The sequence below is a fragment of the Mustela nivalis genome, assembly GCF_964662115.1.
Source record: "Mustela nivalis genome assembly, chromosome: 4".
In the NCBI taxonomy this organism is placed as follows: domain Eukaryota; kingdom Metazoa; phylum Chordata; class Mammalia; order Carnivora; family Mustelidae; genus Mustela; species Mustela nivalis.
The window spans coordinates 123,568,390-123,592,146 of NC_139023.1; the positions used below are offsets into that span (position 1 = coordinate 123,568,390).

A 23,757-nucleotide genomic window follows, 5' to 3' on the forward strand; every position below is an offset into this window, starting at 1 on the left:
GAGCGGCAGGCAGAAGGAGAAGCAGGCTCCCAGCTGAGCAAGGAGCCTGATGCAGGACTCCCATCTCAGGACCCTGGGATCGTGACCTGAGCTGAAGGCAGATGATTAACCACCTGAGTCGCCTAGGTGTTTTAATTTTGATTTTAACTTTTTAAGAATTATTTATTTATTTGACAGAGAGAGAGTGAGAGCACAAGCTAGGCAAGCAGCAGGCACAGGGAGAGGGAGAGCCAGACTTGCTGCTGAGCAGGGAGCCTGATGCGGGGCTTTACCCCAGGACCTTGGGGTCATGACCCGAGCTGAAGGCAATACTTAATTAACTGAGCCACCCAGGCACCTCGGTGGATTTAATTTTTGTATTTGTTAATGATAACACCAAATAAGAGAGACAAAATTAAGAAATAGCGTAAATCAGAGTATTAATCTTTTGGATCAAAGTGATTTTTCTGGCAAACTAAGGATATGGTAATTAAGTTCATTTAAAAAAATTAAAAACACATCTTTATATATAGTGCTCAACATAGATCTCAGGTTCTCTCTAGGTCCTGCTTACCCGTTGATGTAATTTTCTTTCTTTTTCTTTTTCTTTTTTAAGTTTTATTTATTTGAGAGAGAGAGAGAGCATGAGCAGGAGGGGCAGAAGGAAAGGGAGAGAGAACCTTAAGCAGACTTTGCACTGAGCAGGGAGCTGGACATGGGGCTCAGTCTCAGAACCCTGAGATCATGACTGGAGCCAAAACTAAGTTGGATGCTTAACTGACTGTGCCACTGATGAGCCCCTATTCTTAATCTGCTGCTAGTTGAAAATCACAGTAGTTCCTGTTTCTGCTCAGAGGAAGTGGTTTTGATCCCCACTTTCTCTAGTAGCAGCTTCTTGGAACAGGGTATTTGTTCACTTACTCCAAGGATCTGTTCAATTTCTGATAATTGGTGGGGTCCTTAAAGACTGCTGACAACTTGAACCATATTGGCATTAGGCTACATTTATCTGAAAAGTATAAGGCATAATAAAATCCAGGGGCACCTGCGTGGCTCAGTGTAGCCCACTGTTTTTGGCTTAGGTCATGATCTTGGGGTCCTGGGATCTAGCCCTGCATTGGGCTCTCTGCTCGGCGGGGAGCCTGCTTCTCCCTCTCTCTCTCTGCCTCTCTGACTACTTGTGATCTCTCTCTCTCTCTGTTAAATAAACAAATGAAATCTTTAAAAAAACATCATAAAATCCAGTTGGCCTATATGATAAAATAATTTAAACTTTGGGCTCTGTGGATCAGCAGTGGTCATATATTCATTGATGGCAGTATATTTATTTTGTTATTTCTGCTTTTTTCTTCTCTAACTCCTTTTCATGTATTTGTGTTTTCTATTTTTGTTGTTGTTCTTTTCTCTTTTTTACTTTTGCCTTCTTTTTTTGTAGCTTAATGCTTTTTAAAGGTACTGGTTAATTGATCAGTCACACTAAGTGAAGTTTCCAGCTTCCATTATGTAACATAACTTTGTGGGCAGGACCACAGTGGTCACCAATTGTAGCAGCCACAACTGTTTTTGGTTTCTTGAACCCCAAAGAAATCCTTCATAGGTCGCTGGTGCTTCATGTCATAAACACTGATTTTGAATTTTGTTTTAGGAATTGCAACCATGAATGAAGAAAACATAGATGGAACAAATGGATGCAGTAAAGTCAGAACTGGTACTCAGAATGAAGCAGCATTACTTGCTTTGATGGAAAAGACTGGTTACAACATGGTACAGGAAAATGGGCAAAGGAAATTTGGTGGTCCTCCTCCAGGTGTGGATTTATTTATGTTCAAAAATATTGAGTCTTCAATAATCATTAGGCATATATATCCACAAATATTCCAAATAATAGTTCTTTCCTTATAACTGCTGAAATACCTTAGCAGTTATTTTTACCATTGTGAGGGAAAATTGGTAGATTATGTATGTTATGCATGTTTGACTCTTACATTTTTTTTTTTTTTCAACTCTGCTCTTGGTTTAGGAAATAGTTGAGAAGAGAGTTGGGTTGGTTGGGTTTTCTTTTTTCCAATTTTTTATTAAATTCTAGTTAGTTAACATATAGTTAATAATGGTTTCAGGAGTAGAATTTAGTGATTCATTGCTTACATATAATACCCAGTGCTCAATGCAGCAGGTGCCCTGCTTAATACCTATCCCTTCTTTAGCTCTCCCCTGGCCAACCTTCCCTCCAGGAGCCTCCCATTTATTCTCTATAGTTAATAGTCTCTTATGGTTGGCTTCCTTCTCTTTATTTTCCCCTTCCCTATGTTCATCTGTTTTGTTCCTTAAATTACACATATGAGTGAAATTATATGGTATTTGTCATTTTCTGACTGACTTATTTTGCTTAGCATAGTACTTTATGCATGTTGTTGCAAATGGCAGGATTTCATTCTTTTTGATGGCTGAGTAATATTCCAAAGTATACTTCTTTATCTATTCATCAGTTGATGGGCATTTGGGCTCTTTCCATAATTTGGCTATTGTTGATAATGCTTCTATAAACATTGGGGTGTATATGCCCCTTCAAATCAGTATTTTTGTATCCTTTAGGTAAATACCTAGTAGTGCAATTGCTCAGTCATATGGTAACCCTGTTTTTAACTTTTTGAGAAACCTCCTAATTGTTTTCCAGAGTGACTTCACCAGTTTGCATTCCCACCAATGGTATAGAGGAAATTTATTTACTTTCTTGGAATCCTCACCAACATTTGTTGTTGCTTGTTTTATTAATTTCAGCCCTTCTTACAGGTGTGAGGTGGTATCTCATTATAGTTTTGATTTGTATTTTCCTGATGATTAGCGATATTGAGCATCTTTCATGTCTGTTGGCCATCTGGATGTCTTCTTTGGAAAAAGGTCTATTCATGTCTTCTGCCTATTTCTTAACTGGATTATTTGTTTTTTTGGGGGGGGGGTTGAGTTAAATAAGTTCTTTATAGATTTTGGATAGTAACCCTTTATTAGATAAGTCATTTAAATATCTTCTCCCATTCTGTAGGCTGACTTAGTTTTGTTGATTGTTTCCTTTGTTGTGCAGAAGCTTTTTATCTTGGTGAAGTCCTAATAGTTCATTTTTGCTCTTGTTTTCTTTGCCTCTGGAGATGTATCTGGTAAGAAGTTGCTATGGCTGGGGTTTATGGGTGGCTCAGTTGGTCAGGCATCTGACTCTTGATTTCAGCTCAGGTCATGATCTCAGGGTCATGAGATTGAGACCTACATTGGACTCTGTGCTCAGTGTGGAGTCTGCTTGAGGTTCTCCCTCTCCCTTTAAATAAATAAATAAAATCTTAAAAAAAAATTGCTACGGTTGGGGTCAAAGAGGTTGCTGCCCTTGTTCACTTCTAGGATTTTGATGTTTTTTTCCTTTCTCACAGTTAGGTCTTTCATACACTTTGAATTTATTTTTGCGTATAGTATAAGAAAGTGATCCAGTTTCATTCTTCTGAATGTTGTTGTCCAGTTTCCCCAGCACCATTTGTTGAAGAAACTTATCTTTTTTTCCACTGGATATGCTTTCCTGCTTTGTCAAAGGTTTATTGACCATATAGTTGTGGGTCCATTGCTGGGTTTTCTGTTCTGTTCCATTGATCTATTTTTGTGTCTATTTGTGTCTATTTTGTGTCTATTGTGATCTATTATATGTGTCTGTTTTTGTGCCCATACCATACTGTCTTCATGATTATAGCTTTGTAATATAGCTTAAAGTCCAGAATTATGATGCCTCTGACTTTATTTTTCTTTTTCAAGATTGCTTTAGCTATTTGGGGTCTTGTGTGGCTCCATAAAAATTTGAGGATTGTTTGTTCATTGAAAAATGCTAGTGGATGGGGTGCCTTAGTGACTAGGTTAAATATCTTCCTTTAGCTCAGGTTGTGATCCTGAAGTACCAGGATTGAGCCCCACATCAGGCTTCCTGCTCAGTGGGGAGTCTGCTTCTCTCTCTGACCCTTCTCCATCTTATGCTTGCTTGCTCTCTCAAATAAATAAATAAAATCTTAAAAAAAAAGAAGAAAAATGTTGGTGGTATTTTGATATGGGTTGCATTAAAGGAGTAGACTGCTTCAGGTAGTATAGACATTTTAACATTATCTGTTTTTCCAGTCCATGAGCATGGGGTTTTTTTCCATTTCTTTGTATCCTCTTCATTTTCTTTCATGAGCATTCTGTAGTTTTCAATGTATAGATCTTCTTCCTCTTTGATTAGGTTTCGTCCTAGTTATCTTACAGTTTTTGGTGCAGTTGTAAATGGAGTCAATTCCTTGATTTTTTTTTTCTTTTTCAGTATCGGTGTATAGAAATGCAACAGATTTCTGTACATTATTTTATATCTTGCAACTTTGCAGAATTTGTGTATTCTAACAATTTTTGGTGAAGTCTATTGGGCTTACTACTTGGGTTTATGAAGAGTCAGGATTGGGTCACTGGGAAAAAGAGTACTGTTAAAGGAGAGGTTATTTTGGGGAGGATTTTGAAAGAACAGTGAATAGAGGAGTGGTGTTTATACTAGAGGCAAACCAGATGGAAACAGCTACATAAATACGATGTTTTGCCTTTCTACTAGTAGCCAGTGTACTTTATTTGCTCAGAAACCTCCAGTTAGCTTTTTATTAGACTTAAGATAAAATCTTGCCTCTAGGCACCTGGATGGCAGCACTATAACTTTAGTACTACTTCAAGTATGTGTTAGCTGTATAGGCCTGTGTGCTCTATGGTGTTCTAACATACAAAACACTTGCTCTTTCTTAATATATCTGGAAGGTTCGTTCCCTCATTTTTTTCTCATCTCCTCTTAAACCTCATATGCTCAGAGAAGGTTTACCTGACTACCGAGAATATAAGCTCTTCTGTGGCTTTATTTTTCTTCATAGCACTAGTCATTATCTCTTTTCTCTGTTGAATATAAGCCTTATGAGGAAGGGTCTTCTATTTTGTTCACTGTTGTACCATTAATATCTAGAATAGTGCATAGCACATAGCAGGCACAGTAAATTTGTGGAATGAGTGAATCATTGAATAGTGCATATAAATATCTTATTAGAATTTGTTTATTTTTGTCTTTCAGGTTGGGAAGGTCCCCCTCCACCTAGAGGCTGTGAAGTTTTTGTAGGAAAAATACCTCGTGATATGTATGAAGATGAATTAGTTCCTGTATTTGAAAGAGCTGGGAAGATATATGAATTTCGACTTATGATGGAATTTAGTGGTGAAAATCGAGGGTATGCTTTTGTGATGTACACTACAAAAGAAGAGGCCCAATTAGCCATCAGAATTCTTAATAATTATGAAATTCGACCAGGAAAGTTTATTGGTGTGTGTGTAAGCTTGGATAATTGCAGATTATTTATTGGAGCTATTCCTAAGGAAAAGAAGAAAGAAGAAATTTTGGATGAAATGAAGAAAGTTACAGAAGGAGTTGTAGATGTCATTGTTTATCCAAGTGCCACAGATAAGACCAAAAATCGTGGTTTTGCATTTGTTGAATATGAATCTCACAGAGCTGCTGCCATGGCTAGGAGAAAACTAATCCCAGGTAAACTTGCCTTTTAAAGTTTATTTTTTCATATTAACCTAATTGTAAATATAGAAAAATGACAGCACCTTATGGATTGATATTTTGATAATCTGTAATGCCTTTAAAGAGATAAAGAGATTTTTTTGAGTAAGGAAGTAAAATAAATGGTTCTAAAAAGACAAAAGAAGTTGTCCCTATAAAATCAGTCATTATCTGTAATAATATATGAATTTACTGAATATATACACATATACACTTTTATTGTGGTGTTAATTGTTGTTTGGTAAAAATCCAAAGGACGGTACCTAATTCTTAAAGGTCTTTTACAAATTTTTTTAAGATCTAACCCATTTCAGAGACAAAGACAGCATGTGCAGGGGGAGAGGGATTGGGAAGGGCAGAGGGAGAAAGAGAAACAGGCTTCCCACCAATATAGGGCTCCATCCCAGAACCCTGGAATCATGACCTGAGCCAAAGGCAGATGCTTAACTGACTGAGCCACCCAGGTGCCCCAATAAATGTCTATTTTTGAAATGTATTTGTACTGTTGACTCTTGAATTCCACTGTAAGTTCTGGCTGGGTTTGCCTTAGTAAAAACTTTCATGGAAGGTATCATGTGAGAAACTATATTTAACCAAATATACTGATATTGGAGTTCCTGCTTCTTTTGAGAAAGTTTTATTTAATAGTTTTTGACTTTTAGTTGTTTTAATTGTTTTCAGGTTAATTTATTTTTTTACAGGTACATTCCAACTATGGGGCCATACCATACAGGTAGATTGGGCTGACCCAGAGAAGGAGGTTGATGAGGAAACCATGCAGAGAGTTAAAGTTCTCTATGTAAGAAATTTAATGATCTCAACTACAGAGGAAACTATTAAAGCAGAATTCAACAAATTCAAACCTGGTGCAGTTGAACGAGTAAAGAAACTTAGAGATTATGCTTTTGTTCACTTTTTCAACCGAGAAGATGCAGTGGCCGCTATGTCAGTTATGAATGGAAAATGCATTGATGGAGCAAGTATTGAGGTAACACTGGCAAAACCAGTAAATAAAGAAAACACTTGGAGACAGCATCTTAATGGTCAGATTAGCCCTAATTCTGAAAATCTGATTGTGTTTGCTAACAAGGAAGAAAGCCACCCAAAAACTCTAGGCAAACCACCAACTCTTCCAGCTCGTCTCAATGGTCAACATAGCCCAAGCCCCCCTGAAATTGAAAGATGCACTTATCCATTTTTTCCTGGAACAAAGCTTACTCCAATTAGTATGTATTCTTTAAAATCCAATCATTTCAATTCTGCAGTAATGCATTTGGATTATTACTGCAACAAAAATAATTGGGCACCACCAGAATATTATTTATATTCAACAACAAGTCAAGATGGGAAGGTACTCTTGGTATATAAAATTGTTATTCCTGCTATTGCAAATGGATCCCAGAGTTACTTTATGCCAGACAAACTCTGTACTACATTAGAAGATGCAAAGGAACTGGCAGCCCAGTTTACATTACTTCATTTGGGTAAGTTTAAAAATACTTTACATAATTATTGTAGAATATGAAACTAGGAAATACTATTATTAAAAATTATTTTGAATTGATAGTATTTAATATAGGTTTTACCTCAGTTTTATGAATTCATGGTAAATTATGTTGAGACTTTTCTCTTGTATAATCTTCCTATATTTAGCTTTTAGCTTTTTAAACATTACTTAGGGGAAAATTTGGTTTTGATTTACAGAGATCATGATCTTATTTCATTAATTTATTGTTTTTGTAATGACTAATCTTCATTTGATAATTTACAGGATGTTACTTAAACCAGCTTGTAAGAGTGTCCCTACATCTTTGGTGAAGTCTACATAGTAATCATTTTGGGGGGCAGTAGCAGAGAGTTGGTAAAATCAGAGGTATTTCAGATGGATTATGTGTAGACACAACCTTATGCTCACCAATCTGGAAATTTGTCATTATTACTCATGAAAGACGAAAAGCATCACCAAGAGGTGTTTATGACCATTCTCTTCTTAATTTCATGCTTTTAAAAGATTAAGTTTACTTAATACCTTTAAGGGATAGTTAAAAAGGCTTTGGTAACAAAACATTTTGCACTGTGAAGGAAGAGATGCAATATCACTCTGGTATTTTCTTCTGTTTTTTTTATTGTTAGCACCCTCCCCCCCAACACCACTTTTTCTCAGTTTTTTGACAGAGTTATAGATTGTGTGATTATTTTGTGCCTCAAATAATATTTATTAGAAGAATAGTGGTTTCTTGAAGATAACAGTAATGAGTCCCCAAGAGGGATTATAATTGTTTCTTGATTATAATTGTCAAACTCTTAACTTAAAATTGATTTGTTATATGGTTGCAGAACCATACTAGTGAAGCTTATTTCAGTTTAAAATTGATGCTCAAGTTTATTAAAGAGAAGGCAGTCTAAAAGGAAAACCATTGCGAAGGGGGGAGGGAATTTTATATAGATGAATTTTATATAGTGCTTATTCATGCTTAACCACCATAGTATGCATGTTTTTAGGAGAATCTGATCATCAGAATTTCAGGGCTGAAGGTAGGGTTTCTTTCAAAAGAAACTTTTTGGTCATGTCTTCAATTATTGGAAACATTAGGGGATTTTATAGTCATTTAAATTAATAAATTCTTAAGTATGATTTTCATTAATGCACAAAATAGAAGCCTTCCATTTTTTTTAATAAGGACAATTTAATTTAAAGATTAAAATTACATGGACAGCAAATAATTCAAATTCGGGTTCTTAGAAAAAATGGATCAAATTATTTTTTTGGAGTGGAATATAGGTAATTAGTTGCTGAGCAAGATTTTCTCAGAATACTTATATCTGATCTAACATGGTAATGCTAAAACATACTTCTATCCCTACTCATTTCCTTACAAATTTAACTTAGCTTAAATTTCCAAGATTCTTAAAATAGTCTTAGTTCATAGTAGATTTTCCAGTTCGACATGATTTGCCCATCTACTTATTCCATAAAGATCAGATGCTAATTAAACCAGAGGTTTTTCATCAGCTTTTAACTCCATTATTGAGATGGTTTTGACTTGAGTTCTAGGACCATAGTTAGTTATATTGACCTTATAGTTCCTAAAGAGAATCCCTGTTCAGGTATAGTTTTCCCAACTTGATTTGTTTTTTTATGGATAAAGTTAGCTTCAATAAATGAAATACTTAGAGGACACAGTTTGCTTTAGTCCTCTATTTCAGATTTTATCAGCCTTCTATAAAAGCTACTTAAAATTAAAAAATCGACAATTTCTATTTTATATATTTTCTCAGTTTCTAATTACCATCAGAGAGAAGACCCAAGATCTAAATATAAGCCAAAAATTTTAATTAAACACTAGGACTTGTTTGGATGCACCACACAAGGCTTTTGAGGCCTTATCTACAAAGTGACGTAAAAATCCTTATTGCAGTTGACCAGATATGTGAGTGAAGGTTGAGGCAGCTGAGAAGAAGGGATAGAATTTAGGGAAGTGTAAGAAACCGAAATCAGGGGTCTAGAAATCTTTGATCAGAAAACAAGTGCCTGACCTTTGGAGGTTATTAAAGTAGGGCAGGAATTATAGACAGCCAGGAGGTTACATGTTGCTAAATGGGAGATTAAGGTATATATATAGACTGAATGTTGTTGTGGCAGTATTCTGGTTTGCTTTTTACTTCTGTTAATATTGGACTCTGTTAATATTGGGCTTTAAAGAGTTGATGCCTTTTTAGGTACAGATCTAAAGTTTGCAAGTTTTTATTGGGTGTTTAAGGGTTGAGATCAGTTGGTAGTAGTGTGTTCTTAGAGGGTAAAAGGTGGTATGTTCTTCCTATCCTACTAAATATATACATGTTTCAAGCATTGGATTTTTCTGAGTCCTTGAGAGGTTGTTATTGGTTCCTAGAGTCTCCCAAATAGAGTTCATTAAATATTAAATCATCTTTTGGCTCTGTTTTCTTAAAGAATTTGAATGTACCTCTCCAGATGGTACAGATGAATTTGACTTCTATTTTAAAATGTTTTCTTTGGGTGTGGTAATTTTTTTTTCTTTTTTTAAGTTTGTTTTCATACCCTTCTGTTAACCCTTTCAGTTTGATGTTATTCTGAGCATTATTACCTAGTCTTACCTTGATGGTGTTTGATTATTATATGTGATATAGTCATTTACCTTTTTTATTTCAGAGTCCTTTAAGAATGTACTTTTAATACCCACATTGTTTTGGTGCTATCATGCCCATTTTTCAGGTTTGAAAAATAAAACAAAAAATTAGACTTTAGTTAAATGATTATCATTGGTGTTATGAGGAAAATAGTTTTCTTAAAGGGATAATAGGTACCTAAATGAGTAGTACTAGAGGTCTGAGAGTTTACTTCTAGTGACCATTTAATGCTTTTAGTGGAACCCTAAAAGTTCTTGGTGGGTAGTTCTTTAAAGTCAATTAAGAAAAATTGGGGTTATTTGGTCCCATTTAAAGTGAATTCTATTTTAAGCAAAATACCCCCAATAGAAGAAGCTAAAAGCTGGGATTTAATGCCAAAATTGAACCCTCTTTTTTTTTTTAAACTTTGAAGTTGGAGACTATCTTCCTCTTCATAATGTCAGAGAATGATCTCCCTAACCTCACTGGAAACTGATTACGCAACCAATGGGATGAGAAATTGTCACCTGTTTATATTTAGGAACCTGTAATATGTGAGATACTCAGTGGATTTAATACATAGACTACATACCTGTGGGCTCAGAAATAGTTTTCTATGCTAAGTATTTGATATGGAGATATCATGGGTCATTGAGTATCATATCTCTTTTTTTAAGATTTTATTTATTTATTTGACAGGTAGAGATCACAAATAGACAGAGAGGCAGGCAAAGAGAGAGAGGAGGAGGCAGGTACCCTGCTGAGCAGAGAACTGTTGTGGGGCTCAGGACCCAGGACCCTGGGATCATGACCTGAGCTTAAGGCAGAGGGTTTAACCCACTGAGCCACCCAGGCGCCCTGAGTATCGTATCTTTTAAAATAAGCATTTTCTAGTTAATAATTTTGTATCTGTTTAATAATGGATCCAGACTATGAGTGTGATAGTCTTTGCCTCTATTTTGAACATTGGCCTTCCATATTTGCCACTGCTTTCCCCTGGAGGATTCTTAAACATGTTAGGAATAGGATAAGAAAAATCAAGGAAATAAAGGGAGGTCCTGGAAAGTTACAGTTTTGAAGAAAGTCCTGGAGAATACTTACTGGAAGGAGGGAGTAGCCTCAAGTGTGTCATGGCAGTTCACCTTGTTATATAATTTATTAGTAACCAATTGAAGGCAAGGCATTTTTTTTCTTATTTCTATGTTTGTATAATACTGACACAAGTGGCAAGTTTTTACTTTCAAACAGCAATAAAGAACCTCTGTCACAAATCAGCTTGTGCCATTGATGTAATTTCATCATCTTTTGGCTGTGACTAATGAAGTTTATTAACGAACAACTTTTCTTGAATGCTTCTCATGTACTAAGTGTACTTTTGTAGCAGTCAGGAGTTAAATATAAATAAAACTTTGTTTTTGGTCTTAGAGAGTCGTGATCTACTAAAGAAGGCAGAGAGGAGGGGCGCCTGGGTGGCTCAGTGGATTAAGCCGCTGCCTTCGGCTCAGGTCATGATCTCAGGGTCCTGGGATCGGGTCCCGCATCGAGCTCTCTGCTCAGCAGGGAGCTTGCTTCCCTCTCTCTCTCTCTCTGGCTGCCTCTCTGTCTACTTGTGATTTCTCTCTGTCAAATAAATAAATCTTTAAAAAAAAAAAAAAAAAAAAAAAAGAAGGCAGAGAGGAACTGCAGAAGTTTTGAGAGTACAAAGGAAGGGTGTGCCCACCTGATTTGAGTTGTAAATCTTGAGAGAGTTTATGGGTAGAGGGGCACAACATGAGCAAATACCTGCTAGAAAAACAGTATGGTTCGGGGTGGCTAATGGCAAACAGTTGTATCTGGTATTTGCTTTGGTGATTTCAGTCAGATTTTAAGGATTAGAAATTGAAAAGTTGTGGACGTTAGTTAATTGAAATTTCATCAGTCTTGATTTTTATAAAACTTTGCAAGGTTTTTTTTTTTAATTTTTTTATTAGTATGACTGTGTTGATTTAAGTTGCTTTTCTTTTGAGCAAGTAATTTTTTTCTGGATGAATCCATCCTAAGTTGTGTGGACTATTTTATGTGTCATCTTACGGTCATCTTTTTAATATCTCCTATATTTTCTATTTTCAGTATTCATTTTGTGCCTGACTTGCATATTATTTCTCATATTTGACTTTGTAATGACATACTCTTTAGAATTTTTAATATTTTATGGTCATAGAGTGGTAAAATATTTAGATATATATTCCAAGCATGATAGCTGTTATCTTTGCTAAACCTTTAATGTCATTAAAATTAGGTTTTGATTTTTGCTACCACTTATAATTTGGTTGAAAGTTATAAAATAGAAGATACAGTACAATGAAAGAGAAGTTTTAGTCTGAAAAATAATTGGTGCTTTTTTTCTTATGAGCTATCATTATTTCCAGATTGATGGGCAGAAATGCAAAAATAAAAATTTAATTTAAAAAATTTGCTAACAAATTGCTTTGAAACAGAGAAACTTTTTTAATTTAGGAAATAATTTTGGGAGACAAGCTCAATATATGTAATGTTTGTATCATATTTAAATGAAATTTATTATAAATAAAAGAAAAAGAATGCCTTTAGAAAGTTATTTTTTCCAGTTTTAATTACAGTCCTAACTTTGATGATACTATTTCAAATTGATAATCTTAAAGAAAAATAATCTAAATTTCCTTTAAAATTCATCTAGTTAAAAAGGAGGGATAACATCAACATTTGTACATTAATTTGTTTTTGTATGACCAAATGGTGAGATGAAAATTCCATTAACTCAACTATGTGTCTTTGACCCTCTAGAGGGCCCAGTGCTCATGAAAATGTATTTTTGTTCCTCTTGAAACATACTATTTTCTCCTGCAATATCATCATCTGGTATTACTCATAATTCTTATCTTATTAATACTTTTATATTAATGAACCATAATTATCATGGAGTTAATAATGTAAGAGAAGCAGCTTATTTAACACAAAGTATTGAGTAAAAATTTAAGAACCTATAGCCTCAGTCACCAACAAACCGAGACCTTTCATGGCAAATGAATCATTCACTCTTTGTGTACCTCAGTGCCTTCACCTCTAAAATGTCAGGGTTTTTACTTGATGAGCTTTAAGGATTCCTTTTTTCCCCCAATTTATGGTTTTGTTTAAAATATAGTAAAAAATCCTATGAAGGACCAGAAATAATAACTTGAATTTTTATACACACACACACACACACACACACACACACACACACAAATATATATATATATATTTGAATTTAAATAGTTTAAAACCAAGGGCTGCTTTTCTAGGAATTAACTATCAGTTTAATATCCCTTTCTTTATATAATTGAAAGCTTTCATCTCTCTCCTTCACAGCAGAAAAATGGGTTTAAAAAAAAAAAGTAACGAGTCACCTATTTTATTTGCATTATGACAAGTAATTTCTTTTTGGTTATTTCTATCCCTGAATTTTTTCAGTTAAATATAATCAAAACTGAGATTTTATGAAACAACCTAATTACTTAAAAGTTTGGAAATTTGCCTTCTTTTGTAACAGAGAATCTAGGAAAATAATGATGTGTATTAAAACATATCATGTGACCAGCATTTCCATAGTTATGTTATTAACTGACTAATGTGATCTGTGATTTTATTTGTTTTATATATTTATTTAATCATGTTTGATCACTTTTTCTTTTGTTTCTTTGGTAATACCTTCCTGAAATACTTGCTCTAATATACATTTTAACAGTAGCTACTGCTTTATTTTTAAATTTAATATCTGATTTTGTCATTTAATATTTAAAAAATAATGGTTTGTAAATTTTCCTCCCTTGTATCAAATGCCACAATAAATTTTGCATGTATATTCCATTCTTAGATGTCAGCAGCAGTTTATAATTTTGCCATATGATGTCCCCTAAATATATTTTTTGGCATGGCTTTGAAAGGAATTTCAGTGTTATATTGAGATTTCTCTTCTTTCTGGCTTATTTTTGGGGGGAGGTAGACTCAGCAAAATCAGTGTGAAAAGCTGCGTTAGTCTTCTGCCTGCTATGCCCTTATTTCTGTTTCCTATTGAATGGTAGACAATAGTTACTTATACTTTGGCAATATAATCTAGTGATAGGACTAGTGAATGGAGACAGAATGTTTTTAAAAAATGGTTTTACTATGATGATTTTATTCAAGTAATCATCTGTGCTTTTAACTACTTTAAAATTATTCAGTGCCAGTTGTTTCCAGGTCTTTTGGTTAGATTAAATAAAGTATCTACTTTTATTAGTTAATTTCAGATATATCATCTACTCTAGAGCAATTGATTCTCTGTTCTAGAGTCATACATACTCTATGTAAGACATGATAGGCACTACCTCCAAAAATGATGCTCTTACTTCTGGGGATTCTAAATAGAAGTTTTAAATCATGAGAATATTAATAAGTGCTCAGAGTTCTTTGTTCCTTAAATTTGTAGTATTTGCCTAAAGATACGCTAGTTATGTGTGAGCCATTATTTATCTCATAGTAAATGACATTTGGACTACAAAAATGACCTGTTTGTGGGTTTTTATATACATAATGTAGTTCAAATTTTAAGAAAGTGATTTGTTTATATACCTTCGTGCATTGTTTTGATTCAGTAAATATTATCTGTATACCACACTGATAATTCTGCTATAATTGTATCTGTAACTTTAGGTTAAAAGGTATATAGAAATGCAGTCATTAGAAAACAATCTGTTGTAATTGTATTGCCTGATAATTTGGTGAGTGTACTCAGAAATGTCTCTTTATTTTGTGTTTAAACAACATAGCTTGTTTTTTATAAGCAGATGAACTCAAGGGATTTACATTTGAGAAACTTAAATAGATAAAAAAAATGTAAACTAGGATATACAATTCCAGCTTCCTTATACACTATGTTGACCTTCACTTTTCTCTTGTACCTTTTGATTTTCTTTCATTATGTTTTCTAAAAAGGATATTATTACTAGAAATACTTTATTTTTTCAACTATTTTTTAAAAAATAGTTGTATGTGGATTTTTGTAAGACTGCAGGGCAAGCCCATTAATATTTTTTCTTGTTGCCTTTGTTTCAGCAATACATGTTCCAGTCTGCTTGTTTATTGGTCAGGTTATGGGATAAACAAATCAGTTTGCAGCTTATGTGCCATATATGTATAAGGCTTTTTTTTCCCCCTACCACTGCCGTGTTAATTTTTGGTTCAAGAATGACCAAATCAGTGTTTGTGAATCTATGAAGATTAAAGATTATTTTGGGCACAGAATGTATAAGATTCCAAATGAGCCATTATGAATCTTTGGAAAAAATGTTTAAAGTTATATTCTGTACTATAAATTTAATAATTTTTACCAAAAGTAAAAAAAAAAATCCAAGCAAGGACATGTTTATCAATTTAAATGATACTTACCTGTGTGTATTATGTCTTCATGTTTCCTTGAGATTTCACAAATTAAGTTTCCTTAAGTGATCAAGAATCCCTTAGGGATTCCTCAGTCTGAAATTTAGTTTTATCAAGTATGGAAATAGTGATGATACTAGAGCATTGGAAAGCTATTCCTTTTCTCTTAAGAAGTAGAGGGGAAAAGGAGATACTAAGCAAAAATAGGATTATTTGTCCCATGAAAGCACTCTCCTAGCTTCTGAGGGGGATTTACACACATGATGAAATACTCGTAATTGTTTTTCCTTTTTCATTTCTTAAATTTTTTCCCCTATGGTTTACTTAGCAGTAGACTTAAGATTCTTTAACTTCTTTTATTACAGTGCATCTAGGATATGTGTGATTTTTCTGTTCTTTTTGCAGTCATCTACTTTGATTTAGGTACCAGTGTTTATTAAAAACTTCACTTCTCTTGGTTTTTAAAAACTTCTGTACTTTATTTTTATTTATTTATTTATTTATTCTTATTTATTGTAGTTCATATGCAAACAAGGAGTTGCTACATTAGTGTATATGACTTGGGGAGAGAGACAAACTTTTTCATCAGTCCTCTAAGGCTTCAGAAAGTAGATTGGTGATGTTAGGCACTCTTTCATTTGAATTGGTAACTAAGGGAATGATTCCATTGCCTTAATAAATGAATTTTCAGGTAATTTCTATTTTCATTTCCTTCAGTTTGATGTGCTGTATTGGGAATTTTTCTATGACAAGAAAAATTCTGTAGTCAACTCCCAAATATTTATACTTAGATATGAGATATGAATAAACCAAAACTAAATAATCCATGTATAATTGGCTTATTTATTTAATTATATTTGTTTATCCCAGGATTTGTTTACATGTATGGTTCATCAATTCAGGAAATTTACACACTTTTTAAAGCCCTGTTATAAAACCCAACTTAGGAAAATTTGGAAACTTCTCCTCTGCTCAGTTTTCTAGTGGGGAGGATGGCATTATCTCATATTGGTGGAGTGCATGGACTTAAGTAGAATATTCATCTTCCCTCTATTTTTTTCTCTTTTTTTTTCTGGTAATGGATGGGGTTGTTCACTTTGATCCTTAATTAATTATCTATGAAAACTGTGAAGTGGATTAAAGACTTTCTTGTTGAAGAGAGACCACACACGAGCTGGGCGGAGGGAAGATAGAGAGGAGAGCATCTCAAGTGGACTCTCTGCTGAGCAGGGAGTCTGACCTGGGGCTTGATTCCATGACCCTGAGATCCTGAGATCCTGAGAATCTGAGAATCTGATATCTTGACCTGAGGCGAAATCAAGAGTCAGACGCTAATCTGACTGAACCACCCAGGCACCCCAGGATTCAAATTTTAAATTGAAAGAATTGAAGCAATGGGGAATTATGAGTAGGAAAATAAAGCCAAGCAAAACCGAACAATTTATTGTTGAGGGTTATATGAATATGTGGCAAAATCATTGAGAAATGCAAAGGAATGAATAACACTCAAAAATTAGGATCATGATTACTTTAAGGGTCAGAAAGAGAAACTGGAAAGGATGCGAGAGAGACTTCTATAAATAATGTAACTGTACATTTATATTTTATATATTCTTTTTATATAACATACTTTTACAGTTAGGTAAATAAGCTGGCAAAGAATGAAAGTTTCCCAACCAGCCAAGCGTTGAGCTTGAATTATTTTATCAAAATTAGAATGAGTCAATTGTATTCTAGAGATTCTCAAATTCATGTAATTCAGGGATATAGGAAAGTTGTGTTGTTTCCAAACCAAATATTTTTATTCTGCTCAGACTGTATGTGAAATGTTTTGTTTTCTTTTGGGACCTGTGGTTTAATTAATCCTTGACAACCAGGGAGGACTTGGAAAATCTAATGCAAAGTAGGACAGTGAACAATTGAAGAATTGGGGCTTTTTAGTTTATATATTCTGTATTTACAGAGGAAATATGATTGCTGTCTTCAAGTGTTGGAAGAGCTGGCACATGGTAAAAAGACTGTAATATGAAGTTCAGGGGTTAGAATTAAGTCTAATAGAGGAAAGTTTCAGGGGGGCAGATTATGATTTAATATAACCCAGAACCAAGTAAGTGTTTAAAGTACTAAAAGCTCTGTTTCACCCAGTTAAAAAAGAAAAAAAAATCTTTGTTTTAAATCTCTTTATTAAACAAACGTATGGGGAAAGGAAAGATTCTTTACTAGACTATTAGAACTCTGAATTATTTTCCTTAACATCACTTAAGAGCCTTGTTTTGAATCCCTCTGAAAAATGTGCTTTTCAAAACTTCAGTGTAAGCAGGTTTGGCTTTGGCATTCTTATTCTCATATGAACAACCTTTTTGTTTATTACTCTTCACTCTTTTAGGCTTTCTGTTCTCCTTTTTGGTTTATTAATGGACAGCTGGTTGACTGTTAATCCTTGTTAATACATGCGTTGATTCAATAAATACTTACTGAACACTGTACTTTGTCTATAAAGTTCTGAGAATCTGTAGTGAATCAGACCCAGTTGTTGCCTTCATAGGGTTTACCTTCTATGAAGAAGGTGCTAAGTTACAGTTCTGATAAACACTGAAGAGCTGCAGGGTATATGAGGATACATAACTGGATGACCTGACCTAACCTGAGGTGAGAGTGTTAGGGTTGTACATTGCACTTGGAAAGAATTTCTGCAAAATGAAATTCAGCACTTTATATTTAGTATAAATTTAGGCTCCATAGACTAAAAGAGCATGGCATTTGGAGCCAGATTTCCTGAATTCAAATCCCAGCTTCATCACTTATTTGGAAAAGTTATTTTTACCTCTTTGTTCTTTAGTTTCCTCGTCTATAAAAATGGGAATATTAACGGTATTTATCCCATAGGGTAATTGTTTGTAATAAATGTGTTAAAATGTTAAAAAGCACACAGTAATGCCATTTGTGTATTTAAGTGTGTCATACAAATATTGAAAAATAACATTCAGAAAACAAATCTAAGACAACAGTTTCCAGTCATTTATAATTATAAATATTAGTAATAGTTAAGATACTTTCGATATTTATATAGGTACTATGTTAAATGCCTCGACATATAATACATTATTCTGAAACTTCCTTAGGTAAATATTACTTTAATGCCTATACGGGCTTTTTTTTTGTAACAAACGAAGAAACTGAGGCTCTAGGAAATTAAATAGTTTGCCCAGGATCCCCCAGTTAGCTAAGAGACTGTATGCTCTTAGCTGCTGTTCTTTGTAACGTCACATGATTGAAATGATAACTGACCTGAGTCTACTGTTAAATATTTGATAACAGACTGTGAACTTGCGGGATATTATTGGCCAGTTATTCTTCTAAAAATTAAAATGGAAGGAGATGGGTCTTTGTTCCATGCTTTTACATCCTTTTCAGAGATAGTTTTATCTTTACCAGTCCTACAAGCTCATGTATCAGACCACTTCAGTGTAGTGTGGACTTAGGACATCTATCTCAGACCTAAATGAATCATTTGATTCTAAATTACAGAGATAGGTGAACATATTTTGTTTACAAGGTAAATTTGGGATTTTAAAATTTAAGATGGACATTGACAACCAGTACTGTATGTTTCAAGGTGGCAGATGATGTTTTCTTTTCCTCTATCAGATGCTAGACAGAATCTCAAACAGGTAGAGTTTGTTTATTTCATGGTCCCTTGTTTGGTACATTCATTTTGCTCTCTGATTATATTCAAAACATCTCAAACACATAATTCAGCCATATGATTTTTCAGTCTGATTATATAATATCTGTTTTTTCATTGTTATTTTCTTGTTCAGGAACCAATACTGGCTTGCTATTGTGGTATGATAAAGTTCTCTGAACTCCACATTCTCTTGTTCAGAATGCTCTCCTGGTTTTCCCTATCTTACCTAACCATAGTCAAATAACTCTTAGTTTTGATCATCTGAAATTGTCATGCTCATGGGCACTTCCAGGCTTTTCCAAGTGGTGTTCCCTCTGCTTGGAATATTCTTCTACTTGCTGTCATTTACTTAACCTCTTATATCAAACTTTTCTTAGACATAATAACTGCTGAGGATGACTTGTTCTTTATATTACTCAACAGTTTAGTAATTTTTATATTACTCTTTATTTTTTATTGTAAAATTTTTGATCCCTCAGGATTGTAAAGCCTAGGGACTTCATACTTTTAAAAAAATTGTTGTTATTTACTGCATTTCTATAATCTAGTATTGTCTCCTCCTTTAATACTTAGCCTGTAGTGCTTTTCAAATAATTGAAAATTATCTTCACACTCTAAGATTAAAGCTAAAGATTCTTATGAAAGATAAAGACTGTACTTTGAGCAGGAACTGGAAAAGGATTGAAAAAGAAATATCTGAGATATGGAGTTGGCACAGATACAGAACAATTACATTATGAATGGTGGTTAACAGGACGTTATATAATTTTATTTCAATAAAGTAGAAATGATTAGTGTATAGTTATTAAAATGCTGATGAAATGAGTATTTAAAAATAGTGAAATCCTTAAAATATAGACTTGGGTCATGGATTATTTTATGTTAAAGATTATAAATTATATAATGTGTGTATATATATATAAATGAAATTTGGATAGTGGAAGAATAGGAGATTTTGGTTGTAGTAGTATAGAATATATTGGATCATATGTACAATTTTATAATTTTGTTGACCATTTATTGACCAAATATTTTGTAATTTTATTTAAAAATAATTTAATGTTATTTAATTTTTTAATATTTATTGACCATTATAGCTTCTTAAGTTCATACCATAAGCCATAGTTACATATAGTGCCATCTATAACATTTGTTAAGACATCACAAATGTAAAATAATTGGCAATAGCTTATTTGCTGTATGTTCTTTCTAAACTTAATATACTGGCTTACATTTCTTCATTCTTCTAAACAGGTATAGAATAAGAAGATGGAGTTCTTTCAGTTTAGTTTTCTAAAGACAGGAAAAACCCTGAAAATTCAGGTTGCTCATACAGAATTTTCTTTTGGAATATACTAGAATCCTGTGCATTCAGTTATTTTCTGTTTTGAAAAGAAGAAAGAGCAGTATGCCAAACCTGAAAGTCTGAAACACAGTTCTTCATTTTTTATACTAATTATTTAAAAGTTTGTATGGAATTCTTCTTCAAACTGAAAACCAGTGAAATCTTCAAAAATACACAGTATGCTTGTACAGTTAGTTTTAAGTGATTTTTAAAACATTTCATCACATGTTTATAGAACAGTTCATATCTACAATGATAGGTCTTAGTGGATATAATGAAAATAAATACCTTAATTAGTAGGAATTTTACCTAGTTTATCTTTTTTTGGCTTTTACTTCAGCATAACAGAAGACTAAAAATAACGTATCTAATGATTTCAGCTTTATAGAAAACGAGATCCTGTTTCTGATCTTTGAAATTTGATGTATCCTATTATTATTCTTGACTTTTTGACATGCCTTTTCTTTTCCCTCGTGTCTGGATTATTGAATAATCCCTTACTGAATAATCATTATGTTGTATACCTGAAACTAAAAACAAAAATTCTTTTGAAATAGTTTCACTGAATAAATTTATTAAGTCAATACTTTTTAAAAGGAATAACGAATGACAAAACTAACAAATGACAAAGCACCAGTAGTAACCTTGTTTTGACATTTACTTGAGATTCTGCTGATGGTTTTTACTTTTCCTTTGAGCATTATCATCATCTCTTCTGTACATTAACAGAAATATAATTGTCTTAGACTGATAATTTAAATCCCAGCATTTTCCCTCTTTAACTTTACTAAAGATTAACAAATAATTAATTGTAAAACTCCAGGCAGTGTGTGAAGGCCTTATGGAGGGACAACTGGTTCCGTATTTAATAGTAGTTTCAATTAGATTCTTTACTGAAAATCACCATTATAGTTTCTGAATTGCTCTGAATCATTTTTACTTTATTTTGCTAACTGTATTATGAATATAGTTTTATTTTTTAATCATAGTGATGGGTTTCTCATATATGGATATCACTACAGTAGCTGTTGTAATTCCCTTTTTTTTAACTTAGTAAGTTATTACATTACATACAGACAGAAAACTCCACAAATCATAACTATAAGCTTTGTGAATTACTACAGAGGACAATATCTGTTTAGCTACCAGTGAAAACAAAATATGAACACCTCAGAAAGTTCCTTTGTTTGTACCCCAACGCACATATTATCTTCTCTCTTCCTAAACCATCCTTCTGACTTCTGTGTTTTTGGTTTTTATACAGCATTTTATATACTTTTGTCTGGCTTCTTTTAACATTATGTTTATGAATAAAGATTGTTCCATGTTGTTGCATGTGGCAGTACGGTTCATTCACTCTCATTGATAGTAATATTCCATCAGAATGTTAGAATTTATTTGCTGTTTCTGTTGTTGATAGAAATTTGAGGTGCTTTCAGTTTGTGCTGTTCGAATAATGATGCTGTGAAGATTCTTGCATGCATTCCCGTTGAATACATGGGAGTAAAAGTGGGTCATATTTTTAAAACTTGAGTAAATAATGCCAGTTTTCCAAAATGTTTATATAAATTTACACTTCATAAGCAACATGTGGGTTTCGGTTATTCCAAATTCCTGCCAACACATGGGTATTATTAATCTTTGAAAATTTGGAACATTCTGGTTAGTATATATTGCTGTCTCCTTGAGATTTTAACTTTTATATCACTGTTTACTAATGACATCAAACATCTTTTAAAAGGATTATGGGGCATTAAGATTGATGAAATGTCTTGTTCTAAGTTTCTTGTCTCTTTATTGTAGTGGGTTGCTTTTTTTTTTTTTTTTTTTTACTTAAGATACAAGCCCCTTGTTGGATATATATTTTCTACAAATACCTTTTTCTGTGTGGCTTATCTTTCTACTCTTATTCAAGGTACACTTCGAAAAGAAGTTCTTAATTTTGGTATGGTTTAATTTATCAGTTTTTTTAAAGTTAGTCTTGGTTGTGTCCTGCTTAAGAAATCTTTGCTTACCTCAAAGTCATGAAATAATTCTCCTAGAAATTGGGAATTTTTTTTCTTTTACTTTTAGTGAGGGTTTGAAGTACATGTTCATTTTATTTTACCTTCAGTATGTATAATCATTTACATAGAACTATTTATTGAAAAGACTACTCTTTTCTCATGACTCTGAAGTGCCACCTTCAGCATAGATCAAATATGTATGTGTATGTACACACATGCATACCTATGTGCACATACCTGCCTTATTCTGGGTTCATTATTTCATTGATCTAATTTAATTTACCACATTTTGTTAATTATATAACTTTGAAAAGTCTTAATTTGATAGAGAACATCTTTACATTTTTTTTCTTGATTATCTTGGCTCTTCTCAGCCCTTATGTTTCCATATGAATTATACAATAAGATTGTTAATTTATACCAAAAAGAAGTCCTACTGGGACTTTGATTAAAATTGAATTGTATATGCAGATCGATTTGCAAAGGAATGACATTTTATACTATTGGAACTTCTGATCCATGTATATTATAGATCTTTCCATTTATTTAGGCTTTCTTTAATTTTTCCAAATATTCAGTAGTCTGCTATATAAATTTCTCCTACATCTTTTATTAGATTTATTTGTAGGTATTTAATGTTGCTCAGTGCTAATGTAAAAGGTGCCTTTTAATTTTGATTTCTGATTGCTTATATAAGTACAATTTATTTTTTATGTTTTGAATAAAATGATCTGATTCTAATGGTTTGATCCTCCATTATTTTAAATTTTCTACCTACACAGTCATGTCAGCTGCAAATAATGAGCTTTTTCCTTCTTTTCTATCCTTACACTTTTCTTTTTTCTCTTGCCTTGTTGCACTGGCTAGAACCGCTTGTCCGGCATTGAATACAAATGATGATAGAAGGCATCCTTTTAAACTTTCACTATTTCTCCATTCAGGTATGATGTTTGTCATAGCTTTTATTATAGAAGCACTTTGTCACAGTAAGGGCATTTTCTTCTATTCCTAGTTTGCTAAGAGTTTTTATCAAGAATGACTTGGGTGATGAATTTTATCAAATGCTTTTTTGTATATAGTTAGATAATTATATCATTTTTGTTTTTTATTCTTTTAATGTGGTGATTTGCATTGGTGTTTCAGTGTGACATCAGTCCTGTATTTCTGTAATAGATACAATTTGGTCATCATGCATTATCTTTTTTGTGTATTGCTAAATTTGGTTTTCCTTATTTTTTTTTAAATTTAATCTAATTTTTCCAATGTTCCAAAATTCATTGTTTATGGACCACACCCATTGTTCCTTGCAATATGTGCCCTCCTTAATACCTACCATCAGGCTCACCTATCCTCCCACCTCCCTCCCCTCCAAAACCCTCAGTTTGTTTCTCAGAGTCCAGTTTCTCATGGTTCATCTCCCCCTCCTGAGTTCCCCCAACTTACTTCTCCTCTCCATCTTCCAGTGCTCTTTGTGTTACTCCTTATGCTCCACAAGTAAGTGAAACCATATGATAATTGACTCTTTCTGCTTGACTTATTTCATTCAGCATAATCTCTTCCAGACCCATCCATGTTGATACAAAAGTTGGGTATTCTCCTT

At 33.3% G+C, this 23,757-nt stretch overlaps 1 protein-coding gene across 16 annotated transcripts in view; it reads left to right on the forward strand.

The window, feature by feature from the left end:
- Positions 1 to 23,757, forward strand: part of RBM46 (RNA binding motif protein 46) — a 52,125-nt gene that overhangs the window by 14,388 nt on the left and 13,980 nt on the right. For all 16 annotated transcript variants that reach the window (XM_082727665.1, XM_082727677.1, XM_082727678.1 and 13 more), the window contains 3 exons: positions 1,625 to 1,786; positions 5,084 to 5,551; positions 6,277 to 7,059. In XM_082727665.1, the coding sequence (XP_082583791.1) occupies positions 1,636 to 1,786; positions 5,084 to 5,551; positions 6,277 to 7,059 (1,402 nt within the window). In that variant the 5' untranslated portion in view covers positions 1,625 to 1,635. The remainder of the gene's footprint in view (positions 1 to 1,624; positions 1,787 to 5,083; positions 5,552 to 6,276; positions 7,060 to 23,757) is intronic.